Source organism: Rhododendron vialii, chromosome 11a (assembly GCF_030253575.1).
Source record: "Rhododendron vialii isolate Sample 1 chromosome 11a, ASM3025357v1".
Taxonomy (NCBI): domain Eukaryota; kingdom Viridiplantae; phylum Streptophyta; class Magnoliopsida; order Ericales; family Ericaceae; genus Rhododendron; species Rhododendron vialii.
Window position 1 is genome coordinate 30,937,583 of NC_080567.1, and position 22,417 is coordinate 30,959,999.

The 22,417-nt window shown below is 39.5% G+C and overlaps 3 protein-coding genes across 5 annotated transcripts; all 3 read left to right on the forward strand.

Annotated features, from left to right (window-relative positions):
- Positions 1 to 3,038: 3,038 nt before the first annotated feature.
- Positions 3,039 to 5,927, forward strand: LOC131308833 (probable WRKY transcription factor 9). 2 transcript variants are annotated; one of them, XM_058335861.1, is made up of 5 exons: positions 3,039 to 3,400; positions 3,938 to 4,075; positions 4,226 to 4,573; positions 4,669 to 4,782; positions 4,995 to 5,927. In XM_058335861.1, the coding sequence occupies exons 1-5, from the start codon at positions 3,176 to 3,178 to the stop codon at positions 5,709 to 5,711; spliced, it is 1,542 nt and encodes a 513-aa protein (XP_058191844.1). In that variant the 5' UTR covers positions 3,039 to 3,175; the 3' UTR covers positions 5,712 to 5,927. The 2 variants fall into 2 exon arrangements, with proteins under 2 accessions (XP_058191844.1, XP_058191845.1); XM_058335862.1 differs by having other exon boundaries at positions 3,062 to 3,400; positions 3,953 to 4,075.
- Positions 5,928 to 9,563: 3,636 nt separating this feature from the next.
- LOC131308835 (uncharacterized) lies at positions 9,564 to 15,803 on the forward strand. 2 transcript variants are annotated; one of them, XM_058335864.1, is made up of 10 exons: positions 9,564 to 9,730; positions 9,819 to 9,932; positions 10,613 to 10,678; positions 10,775 to 10,951; positions 11,072 to 11,185; positions 13,031 to 13,102; positions 13,526 to 13,609; positions 13,727 to 13,827; positions 14,146 to 14,230; positions 15,275 to 15,803. In XM_058335864.1, exons 1-10 carry the CDS (start codon positions 9,653 to 9,655, stop codon positions 15,626 to 15,628), a joined length of 1,245 nt encoding a protein of 414 aa, XP_058191847.1. In that variant the 5' UTR covers positions 9,564 to 9,652; the 3' UTR covers positions 15,629 to 15,803. The 2 variants fall into 2 exon arrangements, with proteins under 2 accessions (XP_058191847.1, XP_058191846.1); XM_058335863.1 differs by having other exon boundaries at positions 9,570 to 9,730; positions 10,775 to 10,957.
- A 2,116-nt stretch (positions 15,804 to 17,919) lies between these two features.
- Positions 17,920 to 21,573, forward strand: LOC131308836 (NDR1/HIN1-like protein 6). Its single transcript, XM_058335865.1, has 2 exons — positions 17,920 to 18,802; positions 21,012 to 21,573. The coding sequence occupies exons 1-2, from the start codon at positions 18,110 to 18,112 to the stop codon at positions 21,096 to 21,098; spliced, it is 780 nt and encodes a 259-aa protein (XP_058191848.1). The 5' UTR covers positions 17,920 to 18,109; the 3' UTR covers positions 21,099 to 21,573.
- Positions 21,574 to 22,417: the final 844 nt, after the last annotated feature.

Here is a 22,417-nt window from a genome sequence, read left to right on the forward strand (position 1 = left end):
GGATTGGTGGCATGTCCAGTGGGTGTGCCCTGCCTCCCTATTAGATTTGTTTACTTGGTGGCTCGGTATGGGTTTTAAAAATCTAGAGAAGTTTTTATGGGAAACAACCTTCCATGCCACGACTTGGTCGTTATGGTTGGTAAGGAATGATATTGTATTCAACAATGCGTCATGGTGGGTGGAGGATCTTGGGGAGTTAATTAAAACCAGGGTAGCAATGTGGGTTAAGGTGAAGTTTGATATTAAGATATACTCGGTGGAGGATTTTAAGGATTATCTTGATGGTATGAGGAAGGTCAAAGTGTAATTGATTTTGTGTGGGTGCTGCGGTTCAACTTTCGGTTGGACAGTTTCTTTGTTTTCTCCTTGTTCTAAGCTTGAGTGCTTAGCGAGTTTTCTTTGATGTACCCCTTTCGAGTTAATAAAATCTTCTTTTGCCGAGCAAAAAAAAACCATCTGTGCATGTACTGATAAGCACCCAATAATGCATATTCTTGGTGCTTAAGTCCTCTAGTATGTTGTGTTTGTACATATATGTTGTTGTTTTTATGCGATATTGCACGTAAGGTATTTTTGTATGTGTTTTAGGTAAAACGTGCTAATAAGGCCATTTTTTACGCCAAGAGACGTTCTGGAATGATACCAAGAGTTCAAGTGCCCGGCGGCATATGGTCATTGTCACCGGAGCCTAATGGTGTTGCAAGAAGCTTCAGTGGACGGCCGGTGGTTAATAATGTCACGAAGCATGCTAAGGTTTTGGAAAGAAGGCAAATGCATCGGGCATGGCCCTCGAGGGTATCCAAGAGACCAATGCCACATGGCACACTTCCGCCAAGTCCCGTTGATCGAGTCTCGAAGTATTGGAAGGCTGTCGAGACATCACAAGAGCTCCAAGGCCAAGCTGCCATGTTTTGCAGTTTTGTAGACAATGGTACCGGTACCTTGGTGCTGAATAGAAGACAGTTGGATTGGTACCAATACCTCATTTTTGAGGTACCGGTACCAATGCCCTTCGACCAACACTTTTTTGCTGAATTTTTCAACCTTCCATATATGGAAAGTTTCTACTTCTAGTATGTTTTTGAGATATTTTGGGAGCCTTTTTGTCTATTGTAAGGCTGATTTTATAAGCCCTATAAATAGGCTTGTATGCCATTTATGGAAAGGATGTCCATTAGTTAGTTTTTAGGCCTAAGTTTTCTAGTTTTTGCTCTAGGTTTCTCCATAGCTTTGTTTCAAGCTTTTCTTGTTACTTCCTTCAAGAACACTTCTAGGTATTGGTTGTATGTTTAATTTTCAAGTATTAAAGTTGTTCATATGGTTTGAATCTTCTTATAAATCAAATATATTTTCGTTTTCATCGGTGAATCATGTTTTCAATGTTTAACTCTTTTTCTAGTCTTTTTGCTATGAGTGAGTAGTATATAGGTTTGGTCATGGGGTGAGGTTCACTCTATGACTTAATCGTTTAAATGGTTTCTCTTAACTTTATTTGATCATGGGGTTGGTGGCTTCTTTGATCAATGAAGTTTATCGCCTCGTGTTACGAGCTTGATAATTCTACGCGTGCGAACGATTCTTTTTCGTCTCTCACCTGCGTTAAATGAGTTCAATTTGAATCAGAACTTTGAGTTAAGTTATAAGTAGTCTTCAGTTCTTAATTCTTCTAGTAGAATCCGGACGGTTTCGGTCCACTCTTGGGTTAGATGAAGGAATCGTTTGACGGCTAAGTCGTGGGTAATCGATCCCTTTGACTTGACTATCTCTAATCTAGTTTAATTTCAAGTTTAAATTTTGTTATTCAAATCAAATACCAAAGTTGGCCGCTTGAATGTCACAACTCTCTACGCAACATCTAATCCAAATTCGCTAAAGAAGATTTCTCTGTGGAAACGATTCCGGTCTTACCGGTTATTATGCTTTCAACGACCTAACCCTACGCTTGGGGTGTGAACCTTTCCAAAAGGTTAGTTTGCGACAAAGCATGTATCCAGATGAAAAAACCACGTATTTGTTTTTTGGCACTAATGCTTTCTTCGTGAATTTGACTTCATTATTCTTGCGATTACATGTGTGATTTCGGGTCGAATCCACTCAACACACCACCTCATGCCACTTGAAGTCTTGAACATGTCCAAGGGTACCCACTCTTAATCCCATGATACTAGCTGTAACATTATCACCCACGGACATATATATTCAATCTCTCTCTCTTTTTTGTTGAAACGACAAAAATATTATTAAGGAGAAACTCGATAATGGGTATAGATATTCAACCTCTTGGCGTGAAGAAATGATCAAAGAGTCAATTAGTTAGCATCATAATTACTTTTGTTGATCAATCTTTTAATTAGTCTTCTAATAATTAAGTTAACATTGTCTATGGGGTTGAGGATCAATTAATTAATTAAAAATAGGGTTTTGAAGCATGAAGAGTGGAAAATGGGGTGGCATGAGGGTGAGAGGGTCTTGTAGTTGACATTTTCTCAAGATCGATCTGATCCCAAGGCTCTCTCTCTCTCTCTCGTTTTGGGATTTCGTATGGGGCTCATATTCCATGAGGAGATGATGTCAGATTTTAAAACTAATTAATCTTAATTAATCTTTTGTAGAAGAAATTAATTGTGCATTAGTCAGAATAGCTATAGCCAAATTAAATAAGTCTTTTTTTCAATGAGGATGGTATTAAGGGTGCCCAAATTAATTGTGCACTCTTATTTTATCCATTCAAACTCTTTTTTTGTCCTTTGCGTAAACTAATTAGGACACGTTTAATCTTCTTACTGTTTTGTCACACTTGAAATCATCAGGCGTTTAACATGAATAAAATAAAATAAAATGAAAAAGAGAGCTTACGGTGATATATAAAAAAGAGAGTGCAAAAATCATTAGTCGACATGGGGCAATGTCGTCATATCAGCAGATGGTGGTCCCCATGTGAAAAACGGAATGAAAAAGAATGAGTATTCATCAGACCTCATACAAAATCTCTGGTGAAAAATAAAGGACCGGCCTTGCTAATAATTTAAAGTCAAAACTGAGATGCGTCCTTGTGTCTCTAATTTCTATTTACTTGTCTTTGAGACGGGGGAATTGACTTCGGTGCCTCAAAAGCAACAGAGGGAGAGAGAGAGAGAGAGCTAGAGAGAGAGAGAGCTGCAAGTTTTTTGCATTCATGGGTGCGGGTAGAGATGAAAGCAGTGAAATGGAGATTGACCTGTCCCTTAAACTAGATACCCAGAAAGATGGTTCATCAAAGGCAGGCGACGATCAACAAGTTTCGAACGATCCGAACCCAAAACAGGCAGAGAATAATAAAGAAGGAGAAGCAGAAGAAGAAGTACTCGAAGATGATGCATCAGTTGACATGTCTTTGCAAGAAAATTCCAACACAGAAGAGGTATGAATACACCTATGCCAAAACTTCTCTCTCTCTCTCTCTCTCTCAACAAAATTCCAACACAGAAGAGGTATGAATACACCTATGCCAAAACTTCTCTCTCTCTCTCTCACACACACACACCCCCCTATACACATGGCCTTTAGCTGCAAAGAACCAAGGCCCGGCCGTTGCAGGATTCTAATAACCGGTTCAAATCGTTTTACCAATACGAGTGTCATATATCAAGGAAACAAAAGTTATGCGAATATTTTTTTTGAGAGAGAGAGCTCTTACATATACACACATGGCCTTTAGCTCCATAGGAAAGACCCAAAGCCAGTCTCAAGGTTTCAATAAACGGTTCAAATCGTTTTACCAATACGAGTGTTATACATCAAGAAAACAAACTTTATGCAAGTATGTAGAGAGAGAGAGAGAGAGAGAGATATGGGTTATTGATGCATCTAGATGTTTATATTTGGATATAACTAACATATTTTGATGATTTTGATTTGATGACTGAATACTGATGAAGGAATTGTGTTACACTCTTAGGTATCTGTGTTGCAGATGGAGATGAACAAAATGAAAGAAGAGAACAAGATGTTGAGGGAGGCAGTGGACCAGGCAATGAAAAACTACTACGATTTGCAGATGAAAATCGCGGTTATCCAACAAAATAACAAAAAAAAGGTAGCACCGAAAATTAATATAGCTGATATATGCAATTATTTTTCTTATATATAGTCTATGGCCCTTCTATTTAAGTCTTCCAAATGATGACTTTTTCCTTGACTAATCATCAGTTTTTTGGTGTCTTCAACATTTCATCATGTGATCTAGGACCCTAAATTCTTCCTCTCGCTCATCGGAAACGACAATATCGATGAGGCGAACAGAAGTCCAAGAACTTTGGACATGAATAGCCAGACACCGTCAACGCCTTCGCAAGAAGATGATCCCAGAGAGAGTGAACTAGGGTTATCTTTGGGAATTCAGACTAGTGCAAGGCAAGATCAAGAAATCAGAGAAGAAGATCATAGTAATAAAGAAGAGAGCAAGGAATTAGACGCGGCGAGGTTTTCGCAAAGTAAGCTACAGCGCAGCGAGTTGGCCGGAGTTACAAATGTCGCTTCTCCACCCAACAGAAAAGCTAGGGTTTCAGTCAGAGCAAGATGCCAAACAGCCACTGTGAGTTCATCAATATTCAGTACTAACAATATTGTTACTAGTACCATATATATACGAGTAGATGAAATTCAAACTAACGCAAAACTTTATTCTAGATGAACGACGGTTGCCAATGGAGGAAATACGGACAGAAGATATCGAAAGGAAATCCCTGCCCTCGAGCCTACTATCGTTGCACGGTAGCTCCCGGATGCCCGGTTAGAAAACAGGTACGAAAGTAATTGAAGTATATAATTTTCCTCTCGTCAACGCATGATATGTGCTCGGAGAACTTGTTTGGATCATTTGATTAATTGTAAGGGCGAAACTACTTTTCGCACGACACAAACGTAAATTCATGATCCAAATAGAGCCTTATAAGTCTTCTTAAATGCTCAATTAATTAGCTATTCTATATGGGTGTTTTTTTCTTTGATGATAGGTGCAAAGGTGTTTAGAGGACATGTCAATACTCATCACAACCTATGAAGGGACCCACAACCACCCACTCCCAGTTGGGGCAACAGCCATGGCCTCCACAACCTCCACAGCTGCTGCCTCCTTCATGCTGGTGGACTCAAGCAACCCTCTCTCCAATGGCATGAGCAATGCAAGCTTCAACCAGTTGCCATCTTTTCCATACCACAACCCTCACATGATGAACCCTCTCTCTCCCTACACAACAAGCATTAGGAACCTAAACCCTAATGACCCTTCCAAAGGGATTGTCCTTGACCTCACCAACAACAACCCTTGCGACATGCCGCAATTCCACGCGGCGGCGGCGGCCAGTTCCTCTGGCTCGGCGACTCAATTAGGGTTTCCTTGGATGTTCAACAAACCGGGCAACCATATGGGCAGCTACGCCGCGGCCAACAGTCTTTTCGGTAATTCCAAAGGCACGGGCGATCAGGGCGGTTGGAGGTCGGGAGGAGAGGAGAGCAAGTCGTTGGCCGAGAACGTGAGCGCGATCGCTTCCGATCCCAAGTTCAGGGTCGCTGTCGCGGCCGCCATCTCGTCGCTCATCAGTACGGAAGCCCTAACGGGTAATCATCCGGCCGCGGGGCCTTCTTTAGGTGCCAACGATGGGGAAGGCGGCAACAACTGGGTGCTTGAATCTTTTCCGGCAAATGGAAAACGGAAGGGGAGTTCGCCTTGAAGGAAAAAGAAAATTGTTGTAGCTATATGGAAAATACCTGTAGAGTACATGAACTAGGCTAGGAGGCTGCTAGCTTTCTGTTCTAGATTTGGAAAAAATTGGTTTGGTAACGTAAAAGTTGAAATTAACATTGCTTTTGGATTAATGTTGGATCATTTTACCATGTAATAAGTTGTATTTTGGTTCTGTTTGAATGGATTCCACCGCGTTGTTCGATCTTGCAGTCAGGGGCGGAGGCAAGAAGTGGGCGGAGGTGGCATGTGCCAGCCCCGGTCCGACGAAAACAAATTGATTTTAACAGAGCACTTGTATTGTTTTGGATATTAAGTACATAGATGGGTTAATATATTAACCTACGAAAAATAGAGATGGTGTTTTGATTTCGAGGTTAGGCGGGTACGTGGTGTTTTGATTTTTTCGATTTTGCTCGGTGGTGTTTTGGTTTAGGTTGTTTCTTTTGATCGTGGAAATTGATCGATAATAGGAAAAATAGAGGTGTAGTCTGTTACGAAGGTCTCGGTGGATTTTGTTTTTGTGTCTGCTTGGCTTTTTGGGTGATTGATGATGGGGGTTTTGCATAGGGTATGTAGGATCGTTTTGGGTTTTATTGTATGTTTTAGGTTGAGGTTGTGTGGTTTTGTTATGGTGATCAGTTGGTGTCTTGTCATCTTTAGATCTCGGGTGGCTTTTTGCTGATGTGTTCTTGATTCTTTTAATCTTTGTAATCATTTATAAAGATTCATAAATTCTTTTTGGTTAGCAAAAAAAATATTAACCTATGAAAATGTGTACTTGTTTGAGTGTTATGAATAGTTAACCTTTTTGAGGGAGGGCAAGAGGGTAATTTCACCTACCAAACTCACCTAGGCAATTGCTAACTAGGGAGAGGTAGAGTGAACCCTTTAAACACACACACACAAACCCAAACTCCCGATGTGGGTTTGAATAGTTAACCTTAGAACACAACAAAACGTCGTATTTTTTTGGATATTAGGTATGCTGATGGATAATTTACCTATGAAAATGTGTACTTATTTAGTATTACGAATAATTAATCTTAGAACACGTGTATCTTTTTTTTATATAGAATTATATCTATTTTGGGTGCCACCTCCAAATTGAAATCCATGCTCTACCACTGATTTGTAGTAAAACTCAACAAAATGAAATTACAATTGCAAGGTGATATTACTGTGTTTGGTTGATAGTTTTGGAGTGAAAATTTTGAGTTAAAATGTAAAAACACTTGATTGGATGCGAGATCTCAAAGATGAGTGGGTCCCCTTGACTCTCTCATCAGAAGGGGAAAAAAAAAACTCACTCCAATTACTCACTGGTTGCCCCAAGTTTTCAAAAATCTATTCAATTACTTACGGATTGCTCCAAGTTTTCAAAAGTCTGTTCCCAACCTCACTTTTTTAAAGCAAATAGTTTCAGACCAATTTTGGAGAAGAAAAAGAGAGTCTAACCAATTTCAGAGGAGAGAGAGAGAGAGAAGAGAGAGACGGGACCCCCTTACTTTTCAAGGCACCCACTACTTTTTGATTCTTTTACTTTACAAAAAGTTTGCATTCAAAATTAACTTTCTGAAATAGAAGTTCAAAAAGATAAACCAAACTCAGTGATTAAAACTTATTAATTATTTTTTCGTCGATCCAGAAAAAAAATATTCGATAATTTGAAACAAACTTGTATCGAAATGACTCCAAAAGGTGAATCATTCATGGGGAATGATGTGTAGCGTGTTTGGAATTCAAGCCTGTTATTACTGATTAGGCTTGTGAAAGTCGTAGGAGGAACAAGAATGCCAACCTTTCCCATTTGATATTTGGCTCGCTTTGCGAGTCGATGAGATTTGTGCCTGCCGATCTAGTTGGGATATTATCGATGATGCTTTTGACGCTAATTTCCTTTTAATTCATTGCACTTTGTGTTTTCAAGTTAATAAAATAAATTTATGTCACTCAGAAGAAAGAAAAAAAACTGCGAGTGCAGCGGAAGAAATTGTCCAATACATATTCTGGGGGAACACTCACGACATGATGAGCCCTACCGATAGTGACATAAGAAGTCATGTACCCGCCTTGTCCTCTTTCTTCTCGACAAAAACAAATGAATGATCCATTCGATGGAAGACACCACGTGACCGTATCCACAACAGATTAAATTATTTCTAGTGTGACATGCAGCCTATGGCAATTGCTCGACTGCCTATACACAAATACCTCTAGGGTGAAGGATTCATGTCCTAATTGCTATCCATTTCATCGGAATGTATGAAATGAGTCCATTTTTCTCTTCACATCCATCAAAGAAAGAAATGAGTCCAGTTTTGGGCTCTTGGATTGGGCCAGGCCCATGTGGTTATTACGACTGTATTGTTTAGGGTCTGGCCCTTAGGGTGTGTTTGGGCTTAGTACTTACAGCAAGTTTTTTCTTTTTATTTCATCCAATTCTTGGACCTTGATTAGATTCCCCTCTCCTCCCCCAATTTGATGTACCCTGGTTAAGATTTTCTTAATAAAATGTTACTTCTGCTGATTAAAAAAAAGAAAGAAACCAGGCATCCAACTAAGAAAATTATACATTTAACACTTCTGTTAGAGGGCTTTTTGTTTTTGGTCCTTTTTATTCTTGTTTTGCTCGAGCATGTGTGTTTCTCTGTGTTCGAGCCCCTTGATGTAACCTTTTTCAAGGTTTTTATAAAAGTTTCGTATTGCCGAGGAAAAAAAAACACTTGTCCATTATCTTACTTGTCGAAAGCTACCATTCGTATGGCTGATGAAGTTATCAGCCTAGAAAGAAACTTCGAAGTTGATTTTGAAAAAGAATGTAAATCTAAAATACGAATGTATGAAAACATATTTATATACTGGATAATTCAAATAACTTGTTTGTTTTGGGTCTCAAAATCTTTGCACACGGTCCGTAATAAATTTTCTCTATTTATTTTTCTCCACTTATTATTCTTAAAAACCTCCCTAAAAATCCAAACCAAACAGGGTAAGATCTTGAGCCGGTATTACCACTTAGCGATAATTTCCTAGATAAAATGAGAGAGAGAGAGAGAGGATGTTAAAGAAGTGATCCAACCCCAAACAGTAAGTATAACTTATAGGCCATTTGGGTTTCTCTGTGTTGGGCTTCCTTCCCAGCATTCCATCAGACCTGTGGATGTTGGGCCTTTATTCACAAATGGGCTGGGTGTTTCTAACCTAGGCCCAATATTGAAAGCATTTGTATTTGTACCTCAATTCGGGTGAGTTTTCATATTTCCGTTTGATCAAAAAAAAAATTCGGATGAGCTTTTCTAATTTTTTTTTCTCTTCAAACTTATAGTATTAGTTAAGTTATTTCTACTAAAGGGTATTTGTGTAAGAATTTAATGAGTAAAATTCATTGGAGTGTGCGTAATAAATTATGGATACGTAAAGTAGAAAAGCTTTCAATCAAATTTTAATGAAGTTCGATAAGGCAAAAAATACTTGCATTGCCATAATTAGTATTTTTTTATTGTACTAATAATTAGAGTCGGGTTAGTTTACGCGCCTCTCGAATTTGGAGAGGTATAGAGATTTGGTAAAGAGCTCGAGACTAAGGCCCCGTTTCAGAAATCTTTTTAAAAAATAAGCAGCTTATTTCACATTTTCAAACTCAAAAATAATGTAAATAAAGAATAATTTTTTAATTTTTTTTGCACCGTATTAACAATCTTGATGAGATCTATTAAACAAGATTCATATTGGTAGAAAAATTATTTATATAAACACATTATTTTTAAGCTTAAAATTATTTTTTTAAAAAATAAGTATTTATTTTCGGAACGAGCCTAAATAAATCTAGTCGTAGGCAGACAGGCAGTCAAGGGTTTTCGCAGACATTTGCGGTAGAGAGCTTTATTTGCTGCTGCTGCTTCCGTCATAAACCCCCGTGCAAAAATAATGGGTAGCGCCGCTGTGGAGAAGACCGAGGAAGAGCTTCGAAAGGAGATCGAAGAACTCAACCGCCAAAGATGGGAGGTCCCCTCTCTCTCTATCTCTCTCTCCCACTTTGTGTGTGTGTACTTATCGTCTCGTGTATCAATCCGTTTTGTATTCACTGGTACAGATAACGGAGCGGCTTCGCGATCCAAGGGGTCTCCGCCGCGGAGGCTTATCTGGACCCACTGGTCCTCGGAATTTCGCTGCCAACGGCGGCCGTCAGCGAGGATTTGTCAGACCTGTAAACTCTCTCTCTCTCTCTCTCTCTCTCTCCCCCCCCCCCCCCCCCCCCCCCCCCCCCCCTCTCCCTTGCATATATGTGTTGTGTGTGCGCGGGCGAGTGCTACACCCCGGGCACATGCGATTCTTGTGCAAATCGTATATGCGAAAAAAGATGGGAAGATGGAAATCTTGAATTTTGAGAGTAATCTGTAATGAAATACTGTGAAATTAGTAAATATAGGAGAGGAAATTTGGGTTAGTTTTTTTTTTCCCCTCCTTCTTGACAGTTTCTTTGGATTGTTGAAGGGGTGTAGTCTGGGAAAAAAGATGTGTGAGCCAGCCTCAATATCGACGGTCACATGGGTGTTCCTTTTTTAATAGGAAGAGATATACTAGATTCCTGGGCACATGCGACGCGTGAGAAATCGTATTATGCAGAAGAATGAAAGAGGAAAATCTTCAATTGAGATTAATCTCTAATGAAATGTTAGATGTGCAAGTAGAAGAAAGGGTGAAGAAAATTAGGGTGGCAGTTTCTTTAGGCAGTTAAAGGCTATTTTAGGAAACTAAAAAGTGAGCCAGTCTACAGACGTTCACACCAAAAGGGTTTTCCCTTTGTAGCAGTGGTAGCTATGTCTTTGTTTGTGTGCATGCAACTATGGTTTTGCATGTATGAGCAGAGTGCTTGATTGATTTCAGGCTGAAAGAAATGATGTCGAAGAGCAACCCCCAGCAAAAAGGCGACTCTCTTCAGCTATAGTGAAGGTAATCAAAACCCTAATATTCCTTTTTAACTGTTCTGTTCTCTTTTGGGTTTTCATTGAATTTTTACTATGCTTGTGAATTGCGATTGGAGTGAAGGCGGCTGAAGATGGAGAGATTCATGAGGATGCTTCTGCCGTGGCTGAAAATAATGCAAAGAGGAAGGATTTAGCTGTGGAAGTTGGTAGTGGTGGTGGGACAGTCACTGCGAACCTGAGTGAGAGAAAGCCATCTGCTTGGTCAAGGAGGGATGGCAATCAAAGGCCAATGAAGATGGTAAATGTTTGAGTTTCTTTCTTTTCTTTGTTACTAATCTACAACAAGACTTTTAGTGCTCTATTGAATTGTAAGATTGGATCATTATTGACTGTTTTTTTCGTGTGTGTGTGTCCTTAGGACTTTGATATTCCCCCAACGGAGCACGTTCCGAGGGTATTGCCGAAGGATGAGGACCCAAGTTTGGTTAAAAGAAACAAAAGAATGCTCGGACAGCTTTTGGGGACCTTGGAGGTGCTCTTTAAATTTCTTCCTGTTCGTTACTGCTTAGAATTGGCACTTCTTGCTTTAGATGTATGTACAGATATGTGCTTCACGATAACTGTACTTAGGTTTGAACTGTTGGATGACTGCCTTTTGTTGGGAAAAATTTAGAAGTCTCTTGGGAATTTGCATTGAATCCTTAGCTAGTGGTTCGTTGTTATTTCAGCCTGGATATGTGCAGGGCATAGGCAGGTGCTATCCAGAATGAAGCAATTTTCTCAATCCTTTATTTGTGCTAACATTTAGCTTCGTTAAGGGAATCAATGGCTGCGATATGTTTGTCCATCTGTCGTATTTACCATTTTAGTTGGAAAGATTAGTTCTTATGTTTGGGCAATGCGCTGCAGTGAAAATGGAACGGTACTGATACAAAAATACTCTTCAAAACACAATGGCGACATTGTGCCTTCCTTCTCATTTTCTCAATATGTATCCACATAGGTGGCATATTAGGTTACTGTTTGTCAAATGATTGAGAAGGATGGATTATGTGCTATCGTATAATAGTTGGATTAAGTTTATGCGACTGCTCCTTGTGCCTAGATTTAGTATAGTTGTATATCTAGCATGACTTGTTTCAGTTTTCAATTTTTGTTCTTAAATAGAAAGTAGGGGTATGACAATTTCCTTGAATGATGTTTCTGCATACAAAGAAAGCATGATATGTTGGCTATTCTACATGTTTTTAGGAGACCTTGTTAACAAGCCCAAGATTGCCCTCACTCACTAGGGGGTGAAGCAGAACCAACATGCCTGTGTGAAATAACTTGAAGTACTTGGGTTGCTTTCCTAGTGTCAACATTTGTAGTAGTCATAAAAGACTAAAAGTTGTCAATGACACCCCAATACTTCTTTATGTTTGATATCAATTTTTATGAGTTTTCTTTTAAGTATTTGTCTCTCTCCTTTGACATGGATATATCTGTTGATGGATGTATTTCAATTTGGAAAGCATACTCAGACATGTTTGACATGTGGCTGGATAGTGCTGTATAAAATGTATTGTTGCCTTGTTGGAAACTTGGAACTGTTAGGTGCTTGAGCATTTTTATTAGAGACTCTCTCTTTGTTACAGAGTTAGATGCCAATAGGAGGCATAGGAGTCACTTTGTTTGTGAAAGTCACTAGAGCCATTGTGAATGAAAGTTTGACGTGCCTTCCATGGGGGAGTGGAAAGACGGAAAGGCTTTTGAGGAAGTGGATGAGATGATGTTAGTGATAGAAAATCAATTAATCTTCTCTTGAACTCAGCCAATACAATGTTGAAAGTGCCTTAAAGCTTTCAGATTCATAAACAAAAATAAGAGATATTTCAGCCCTTGCTCCCATAAGTTTCAATTTTTTAATCTATCTAAATAAACTCTTAAAGCACAACAATGCCTTGAAGTACTTCACACCAAAGTGCGAACACATAGTAAATCAACCAAAAGATACAATAATTACAAGTGTTCATATACTTCATATGTCTGTCTCTCGGTCTAATGTCCTTATGATCATGTCACATTGTCACTATTGTGCAGAAGTCATCGGTTTTATCCGCAGCTCCATTATCTAAAGTTTATTCTGTTATTTTCTGGGTTAAAAAAATATAGCCCTACTAAGTTGTTGTTGTTGTTGTTTTTTCCTGAAATGGCAATAGCCACACTAAGTTGATTGGAACATCAGGCTAGGTTTGGTTTGATTTGGTTTTTTTTGGATGGTGTATTTTTTCTTCTATTTTCAATGTCATCTTTGTTTTCTTGATAGTGTATTTTGTGGTTCTCCATGTGTTCTACAGTCTTGGCTATTCTTCTCATTTGTCTAAGCATGTTCCAGAAATTCAGGAAAGAAGACATGCAACTTGCAGGAACAGAGGCGTATATGCGGAGGTCGGATTCTTTGCAAAGAGTGAGTACTTTTAGCTCTTGGAGTTAGATTCCTCTGGAATTTAATTCTACTTTCATCACCAAAGAAAAGCAGCTATAATGTCATGCGGAGATATGATAGCTGGATGGCTTAGGAAGCGATTGTTGTTGCTAAGGATTATCTTGTGGTTTGGAACTTTAAAATAAAGCAAGATGTTGTAATTCATTTGGGATTAAACTTCAATGTTCCATTGCTGGTTTTGGATCGCGGACAAACAAATTTGCCTCATTACCACAAGTCCAATATTTGGTGGCTTAGAAAGTAGTGTGAAGTGTTATGTAGATACGCTTGTTTGTCTAGCCTCTGAGAGTTGCTTTGGTTAATTTTCCTGGTTGCTTGTTTGTTTGCTTCTTTTTCAAAATAATAAATTTATGTGTTTGCAAATATCTTGAAAATGTCATGTAGGCCGAGCAAAGGTCACGCGAGGAAAGTGAAAGGCTAAGGCAGCAGGAACGTGAACAAATTGCGGAGAAACGGAGAAGAGATTTGGTTTGTTGTCTTTATGGAACTTTGTGTTCCTGTGAATTAAGCTGAATCCTTTTATACGAGGTATCAATCCAACTTCTCTTATCGAGTCTTTTGTATTGAATCCTTGATTTATATCAGACTCTACGCGCACGTGTTGCTGCCAAGGCTGAGGAAAAGAAGTTAGAGTTGCTATTTCTTCGGTGGAGTGAGCACCACAGAAAACTTGGCAACTTTCAAAGGTGCAATCTTATGGCGTTGTCTGTATTCTAGACGGGCATTCTTCTTATCAAAAGAAACTATTCTATGTTGGGATTCTTTCTTCTTGGGATCTTACTATGTTTTTTCTGGCACAGGTTATTTCTAATTTTGGTCCGCAAGTGTCCATATTCACAATTTTATTGAGCCAAAGATAAGTTTCTGTTCATGTGCATAGTGTTCGAGCAGCTGGATGAGCCAAAATTATCTGCGTTGCAGGATTGTAGGTTGATCAAACATAGTTTTCCATTAAATGTTCATGACTCATTTTTTTCATTTGCTGTGGGTTGTATTTCTTCCAGGACTAAGGCAGAGCCTTCAATATATTATTCGTTTTCTAAGCCGATGGATGTTGATGCAACGCTGATTGAGCAGCAGAAGGAACAAGTGAGTTTCTATCTTTCTTTTTCTCTGCCTCCAAATTGTACTTTTATTTAATGCTTTGGTTGAATCTCCTCCCCCTCCCCTCTCTTTTTCCTTCTCCTAGAGAATACTAATTGGGGGAAGTTGGACTTCATAGAATGGGTGAGCTATTCTTTTTAAAGATTCTGTAAATATTTCATGAGTCAATATACCTTTACTATATGATTATAATCGAAGTTATAGGAGCAATCTCCTTATATCATGAAAGAAAAAGAAAGGGCGATGCCCCTCTAGAAAATGAGCTTTGTCTTCCAGGGCCTGAGATAGGAATGCCTAAACGAAGAGATCACCCCTTGATGCCCTATCCGTGGAATGGAGAGGCCGGGGCCGCACCAAAATTGGGATCTGCCTTCCCACAAAGTCCATTATGAAAAGCCAGGATATAACTAGAAATTGAGCTAACCTTACTTGGATCTTTCTTCCAAAGCACTTGCTTGCGCCTGGCTCTCCCACCCAAGGTTTTTGCTTTTGCGCCCATGCTCGCAGGATCATTTATAGTTGGACAGAGGAGGTAGACATCTCCCCGCTTTAATTGCTCAGAATCCTGCTCTTGTTCCTGTCAAACTGATTCTCTGTATAACTCTGATGGTTGGGTCGGCAAGAACTCCATTTTTGGATTATAGACAGTGTTGACTCGGAAAGACCAAAACCCAAAAAATGATGCCTACCGAATTCAGAAGGGAATTGCACCTTAAGTGAGGTACAACCTTCGTAGCATTTGAAAATGCAGTAGTTGTTAGGAGGGATTAAACCACCGAATGGAGACTATAAACAGCTTGGTCGTCTACCACCATCCTATGTACGATTTTGCGTAGTAATGTTGTTCTTTTATGCATACACCCAAAGAAGCCCAAAATGAAATTTGCTTGGTATTGTTTGTGGTTTGCAAAAGAAATTGTAGATGGAAACCTCGAAACCGTTTGCACTCTCTCCATTGTTGATGGCTCGGATTTTAACGTATTTTTGTATTGATGTAAATACTTAATGATCACCATTTTGCATATCTAGAATTTTCAAGAGTGGAAGGCAGCAAGGAGAGAGGAACTGTCTGAATATCAGAAGCAAATTGGGGAGCAGCATCTTGCTAACGTCGAAAAGGAGCTGGAGAGGTGGCAAAATGCAAGAAGAGCTAGGAAGCCAAACAACGATATGTTGAACTTACAAGAGACAATGGACAAAGAACTGGAGACCCACAGGCTAGAGCATGGCCCCAAGACACGGAAGATCCCTGGCAGAGGAGAAAACGAAGATGAAGATGACGTGGAAGACATCAATGTTGGGGAGGATGACTTGATGGATGATGTGCTCGGTGTTGGTAGGGGTGACGAAGCAGCCAAGGCAGAAGCAGGTAATGTGGACTAGTGAGTGTTTGCAGCATTCTAATTACGCCTTTTGCTTATGCTATCTTTTGTGTAGCCGTTTGGTTTGTAGCTGTAACCATTATTTGCATTTGGGAGTTTTTTTTTTTTTTTTTTTACTTTGGCTGTAGAATCTTCAAGTTATTTGGGGTTGTTAGTGACTACTCCAGTTTTCTGAATCTCCTTTTTTTTTTTCTTTTTTTTTTTTTTGTGGCATTGTTTGGATTTTCATATATGTATATTGTCCGCCATTGTGGGGGGGACGATGATATATTTCTGGGTTTTGTTTCGCATTAAGTTATTATCTGAGTTGTTATTTTGGTATGGTAGTCTTATACCATTGTAAAACTAGACAGTGAATTCCAATTTCCAGCCAAAATGGTACGACAGTCGCCTTCTTTTAGAAATTGTTACTACATCGATATAGGCATTTATAAGTTGAATTGTAAGACTCGATATTGTTTATGTACATCATTCTGTATGGTACACAAGTTTTATGGATTAACTTTTCAGTTCAAATATTATACGTAGTAACGCGGTCGTATATGGTGGCGTTGATCATTCAATGATTAGGGTCTAGTAAAGGTGGATAGTATTGGCTTATTTCAGTTGCTTAGTATTGGCTTATTTCAGTTGCTCTCTCTCTCTCTCTCTCTCTCTCCACAGTTGCTCCAACGTGCTCCCCATGTGTGTGTGTGTGTGTGTGTGTGTGAGAGAGAGAGAGAGAGAGAGAGAGAGAGAGAGAGAGAGAGGCGTTTGTGTTTCTACCCCACATGTTTTTATGGTTTTTATGGATGTTTGCATTCCCCTTCCTTTTTCTTCTCGGACTGGTTGATGAAAAGAGGACTGACTACATACACTTTTAGTTGTGACAGAAATTAACATTGTGACATGCATTTGCCTAACCATCATTCATTAGTGATTGTTTTGGCTCGTTACTGCTACTCTTTTTGCAATACCAACCTCCACTTTGAAAGAAATGCTACTCATTTTGAACTTCCCACTGCTCACAATGCAAATGCGAAGGGCTAAAATTACAGTGCTAAATATATTTGAGTTGTGCAGTATATTAGACGAGAGGTTCCTGGGCGCATTATAGGAGTGTAATGCACAATTCGAGCAGTCCATCTCGGGTATCAATGGTTTAGATATCTTCCCGGCAATGGATGACTCAGATTGGCAAGAGTCGAGATGAAATCTGGATCAATGACTATGAAGATGGCCGACTCAGATCGTGCATTAAACTATTGTAGTTCACCTATGCAGTATAGGTACCCATCCATATGGTGGTCCCCCAAATGTTCATTCATTCATGAGAGAGGTGATTGGGAAAAAATTAGGCTGTTTTGGATAATTAAAAGAGTAATACTCCAATAATGCTAGTTAATGACCCATAAATCTTTCTTTCTGTCCAATATCCGAGTTATTGTTATCATAATCAATTTTCTGAATTACGTTACGCACTGTTAAATCTTGCCTTGTCTAATCGCTTGACTATTTCATAAATCTCCCCACTTATTATATTTCAATTCTTCCTTTTTTTCTTTTCAACTAATTCGCTTAGTAAAAATCAAGAAAATAAAAGTGCAACTTTATTTAGATGTAATCTCCCACAGTCCCACGCCATGCCCAATATTAAATTCTACCATTAAATTTCTTTTCTAGTGTGAGACCTCATTCTGCTAATTAAAATAAATATTTGTTTTTTGAATAAGTATTTACTTTTGAATTAAAGATGATATATAGCGAGAGAATAACATGTTTCATAAAACGAAAAATAAATATTTAAAAAATAAAACCTTAGCAAAACGGGACATGATTCGCTTACTAGTTCCTAGTGGTTTTTTCCCCTGTTAATAGTACTCATGATATGACGAGAATGGTAATATGATGATACTTCCATTGTCATTTATATTTATTATACTGTCAGTTCTTTTGAATTTTTTTTTTTAGGTACAGTAAAACAAAGTAAAACATCCAGGTATGCGCATAGCTCTCTAAAAAATGTTTTCCGACAGATAAACGTGACTAATAATCAATTAGGGTTTTGAAAGAGTATTAGAGATAATGGGTGTAGAGAGATAAAAAGATGATAGTAAATTAGTAATAGATGAATAGAAACCGTGACAAAGAAAGGGTAAAAAGATTTTGAGACCGGAGAGATCACTTCTCTCCTGTCCACTTTTCTATTACATACGTGGTGTTAGGCTCGTGTTTCTGGTTTTGTCGGGAAAACATTTGTCAAAGATTTTTAGCTACAACTACACCGGCACCGATTCCATACCCTTTATTTTTTACCTTTTTCATTTGTCAAGCAAAGGTCCCCACGCCACAAGGTCACCCTCACTTCACTATACTCTCTCTCTCTCTCGAAGCAAAAACACATAAACCAGAGATAGAGAGAGAGAGAGAGAATTAGGTGGGGGCTTTTAGCTTTATCAAATCATTTCCCCCACCTAGCTAGCCGGCGCACAATACCACCAGCATGGCCCCCAGAGCTAACATGAACGGTGACCACCCATCACACAACCAACAACCACCCCCACCACCACAGCCCCAAACACCGCCGCCGCCGCCGCCCAACCGCCGCCACAACCACCACTACTACCCACCGCCGCCACGATACTCCTCCTCCGCCTCCTTGAAAGGCTGCTGCTGCTGGCTCTTCCTTCTCTTCTCCTTCCTCCTCCTCCTCTGCCTCGCCGTTGTCCTCGTCGTCGTCCTCGCCGTCAAGCCCAAAAAACCCCAATTCGACCTCCAACAAGTCGCCGTCCAGTACGTCGGCATCACCCCCAACCCCCCCTCCACCACCGCCTCCACCGACCCAACCCTAACCACCCCAACACCAACCTCCTCCGCCTCGGTCTCCCTCTCTATACGGATGCTCTTCACGGCGGCCAACGACAACAAGGTGGGCATCAAGTACGGCGAGTCGAGGTTCACGGTGATGTACAGGGGGATCCCGCTGGGTAAAGGGACGGTGCCGGGGTTCTTCCAGGCGGCGCACAGCGTGAGGCAGGTGGAGACCACGGTGGCGGTGGACAGGGTGAACCTGATGCAGGCGGACGCGGCGGATTTGGTGAGGGACGCGTCGGTTAATGACCGGGTGGAGCTGAGGGTTTTGGGGGATGTCGGGGCGAAGATCCGGATTCTGGGGGTCACTTCCCCCGGCGTGCAGGTTAGCATTCCTGCTCCCGCCCCATACATACTTTACTCCCACTTTCGCTTTCGTCTCTGCAATTGCTAGCTTACAACACACGCACTGCACACTCACTCTCTCTCTCTCTCTCTCTCTCTCTGTAATTTGGGCACGTTACTACGCTAGCGGTGATCAATCGACCAATTGAACAGACGCCAAGCTGGTCTGAATATCCGGTTATTAAATATATTATGGAACAAACACATAACCCGTTAGCATAATTCAATTGTGTGGTGATCAATCGGACAATTGAACAGACACAAACTGGTCCTAATATTCGGTCATTAAATATACTCCATTACACAATAGAACAAACACATAACCCGTTAGCGTAATTCAATTGTGTGATTGAGTACATTCATGACTCGGCTCGCACTCCGTGTGTACATGTGTGTTTACACGGCATATGTATCTGCGGAGGCAGGGCTGCGGCGGTGGTTGCGGCCTCTGCTAAATCCACTGCTGCTTGTCTGCATTCTTCCGGGGGGTGGGTGCTAACGTGAGCTAGTGAAGGCCAGTCGGTGCTAACGTGGGCCTGATACTTGGGTCTTTGATGTGGATTGTGGACTAACCGCTTTCTTTTAACTTTGGGGAGAAAATATTTTTTGAAAGTTCTTTTAGTAAATATATGAAAATTAGTGAAAGTAATTTGGCTTAAATTAACTAGTTTTTGTCAAGTTTTGAAAATTGATCGTTTGTCTAGAAGGAAACAAAAAAAATTCTATGCTGATTGGAAATTTTTTTTTTTTACATTGAAAAAAGGCTCTTCTTTTTAGTATTATTGCCCGAATTGAAACTCGAAAGTGGCCAATTTGGCTACGAGAAATAATTTTTGCTCTCTACTTTTTCAGACATGCACTTTACATTTTCTCTTCTAGTACTAAAATTACAAGGGCTAATTTATATATTAGACTAGAATACAAATTTAAGAGTGTGGATGATTGCAAAAATCGTTTTTTCTTTAATTTTTTTTTTTAAGAAATGGCTACTAGTGTTATAGAAAAGTTAGAAAAAAATCTGGGCAAAATGGTACACAATGCATTTTGGGTAGCGGTCATCATCCTCGTTGCGTTAAAGCTCCAATCAGCTGGGACCCACAAACTTTTTGTGATATTTAAAACTAATAATGGGTTGCGTAATTTTCACTTGCAAACCACCCATGTTGTCTCCCAGATTTGTCTTCTTTTTCCACTTTCTTCGGTCCCTCTCACCAAAACTAAAGTTATAAAGGGGGAGAGAGAGAGAGAGAATAGTAAAACTTCGGGCTGGTTCTAGTGTTCTAAAATGACACCGAGTCTGGACAGAGTAGATACACGTACGCATTTAGGGTGAGTTTTTCCTAAAAAGTTTGTTTGTAGCTTAAGGACTTTAGACGGGCGGCTTCCGTTATGTAGATTTTTAGTTGATATATGTGAATGAGAATGTGTTTTTGTGAATTTTATCATGTTTAGTCTGTTAAGACGGTAGGGAAATCCGGCCTTATTTTAATTTTTTTTGGTGCCGCTGTTGTCAGTAGTAGGGGTGTTAGGAGAGGGAGAATGGGTTGGTCCGATCTTGTACGGTTTGACCTATTCTGTTTATTATGAGTTGATTCCAGATCTACGAAATTAAACCATTGAGTAATTACATTCCAAATAACCTAATAGTAGATCCGAAGAATGTGATGGTTTTGTTGGTTTCAATTGGAGAAAATTTATGATTTACGAATTACGTTACTAGCAGTACATTTCTAACGCTGTGATATCTGCACTCTTTATGGTATGGAAGAAGTTGTATTTTCTATTGTAACGAGTGTTACGTTTCATGAAAGCTCGTGTACTGTAATTTTTTGAAAGTTTGAACCGTGCCTGGGTATTTTGAAATGCTCTCCATGCGTGTAATTAGTCTCTGTTGAACTTGACGTTAACTTGGATGATGTGCATGTAGTCATGGACCTGAACCGTGCATACTTTAAGGTTTGTCTGCTTCAATTCCAGATGAGCTTGGTCCCAACAAAAATGGACTTGTGTTCACATGAAAACCGAACCAAACTGGTCCATGCATCGGTGGTGAATAGCCCAATTGACAGAATAGATTTGGCTTTTTCTAGACCAATTTCAATTGATAATTAGACTACTATTATAGTATTATTCATTGAAATACCAGCAGAGATTTTGATTTCATTTTGTGGTGGGGGTGGTGGTGGCAGGTATCCGTGGATTGTGCAATCGTGATAAGTCCAAGGAAGCAAGCTCTCACATACAAGCAGTGTGGATTCGATGGCCTAAGCGTCTGACCCTTTCAAAGATTTTCCTCATTTCGTCTCTTTCTTCCCGCGACGGAATCCTCTCTTTTTCTCTCTCTATAAAAAAAAAACAGAGGTGAGAGAATTTGAGGCGGAGAAAAAGGCAAAGGTATAAAGCTAGTTCTAATTTGGAAGAGATTTTTATTTTCTTCACGTTCTTTTAGAATTTTTGGCAAAATTTTTGTTCCTCGTGTAAAGTTTGGACTGATATAGTGTCCTCTACTCTACGGTTCTGTCCATTTCCCCCACTTGCCACTTCTCTCTCTCTCTCTCTCTCTCTCTCTCTAAAAGAAGAAATGGATAGAGAGAGAGAGAGTAGTAGGAGTATTTATTTGATGCCTTGCCTTGAGGATTAGACTTTGGCCCATTAAAAATGTGAGGTGTGTCAGAGTTGTGGAGCTAGCTACTTGAATCAAGATTTAACTGTATACATGGTCGTGAAATGAGAAAAACAGAGATTTAAGTATTTGCAGATTTTTTTATGAACTGATATTTGCAGAGTTTTCTTGGTTGGAATATTAAGCATGTGCAGGCGCTGGAATGTACTTCCGTTCCTATTTGATTGTCCGTTTTTAAAGTTTGTGTCACTTTTCCAATTGTTTATATCTCGTAATAGGCTCGTAATATATCGTCCTTGAACTCTACCAAACAAGATTTATGTTGCATATAAAATTCATTACCGACTTAAAGATATAACTCATTTTTAATCCGGTTAAAATGGAATGAAACGAGATACCGATAAATGGGACAAGAGGGAGTAGTAGTGTGTGGTATTCTAAGGTTTGTTTCCCGGTTTACCTAGGGCCTAGGCAGTAGTATGTTTGTTTTCTTCTTATGACAGCGCCAGAAATAACGGAGGAACCATTTTACAATTCACGTGGGTTAGGTTTGGCCGAGTTCTACTAAGATTTTTGGGCTTCTTGTTTTGTTTTTATTTAAAAAAAAATCACGTTTGTTAATTTTGTGCCTAACTTTTATAGATTATTGATTCGTTTCGTCAGGACAAATTGAAAAAATAAAAAATTATGACTTTTATCAAAATATTTTTTGAAACATCTAAGATAAAGCTCAAAAAGCCGGCGATGCCAGAAATCGCTTTGATATGAGTTTTCATTTACCGAAATTTTCTGGATTAGATATAGAAGGTATTTTCGTCCAATGTTTAAATGGACAAAAAGACGTCACTGGCATTCAAAACTTCTCACTTTGGCCTTGATGTACACGAGTACTACAATTCCTTTGCTTCTTTTTGGTAAGGGAAATGTACTCAAGCACCTCAGCCGGGAGTATCGTCTTGTCAAATTACACCA

What these genes read in the sequence shown, in the direction of transcription:
- LOC131308833 (XM_058335861.1), top strand. Translation starts at nt 3,176, where the DNA reads ATGGGTGCGGGTAGAGATGAAAGCAGTGAAATGGAGATTGACCTGTCC. An exon ending in AAAATTCCAACACAGAAGAG is followed by an intron (nt 3,401 to 3,937) that starts GTATGAATACAC and finishes TTACACTCTTAG; the next exon opens with GTATCTGTGTTGCAGATGGA. An exon ending in CAAGATGCCAAACAGCCACT is followed by an intron (nt 4,574 to 4,668) that starts GTGAGTTCATCA and finishes ACTTTATTCTAG; the next exon opens with ATGAACGACGGTTGCCAATG.
- LOC131308835 (XM_058335863.1), top strand. Translation starts at nt 9,653, where the DNA reads ATGGGTAGCGCCGCTGTGGAGAAGACCGAGGAAGAGCTTCGAAAGGAG. An exon ending in TCTCTTCAGCTATAGTGAAG is followed by an intron (nt 10,679 to 10,774) that starts GTAATCAAAACC and finishes ATTGGAGTGAAG; the next exon opens with GCGGCTGAAGATGGAGAGAT. An exon ending in AAACTTGGCAACTTTCAAAG is followed by an intron (nt 13,828 to 14,145) that starts GTGCAATCTTAT and finishes TATTTCTTCCAG; the next exon opens with GACTAAGGCAGAGCCTTCAA.
- LOC131308836 (XM_058335865.1), top strand. Translation starts at nt 18,110, where the DNA reads ATGGCCCCCAGAGCTAACATGAACGGTGACCACCCATCACACAACCAA. An exon ending in TCACTTCCCCCGGCGTGCAG is followed by an intron (nt 18,803 to 21,011) that starts GTTAGCATTCCT and finishes TGGTGGTGGCAG; the next exon opens with GTATCCGTGGATTGTGCAAT.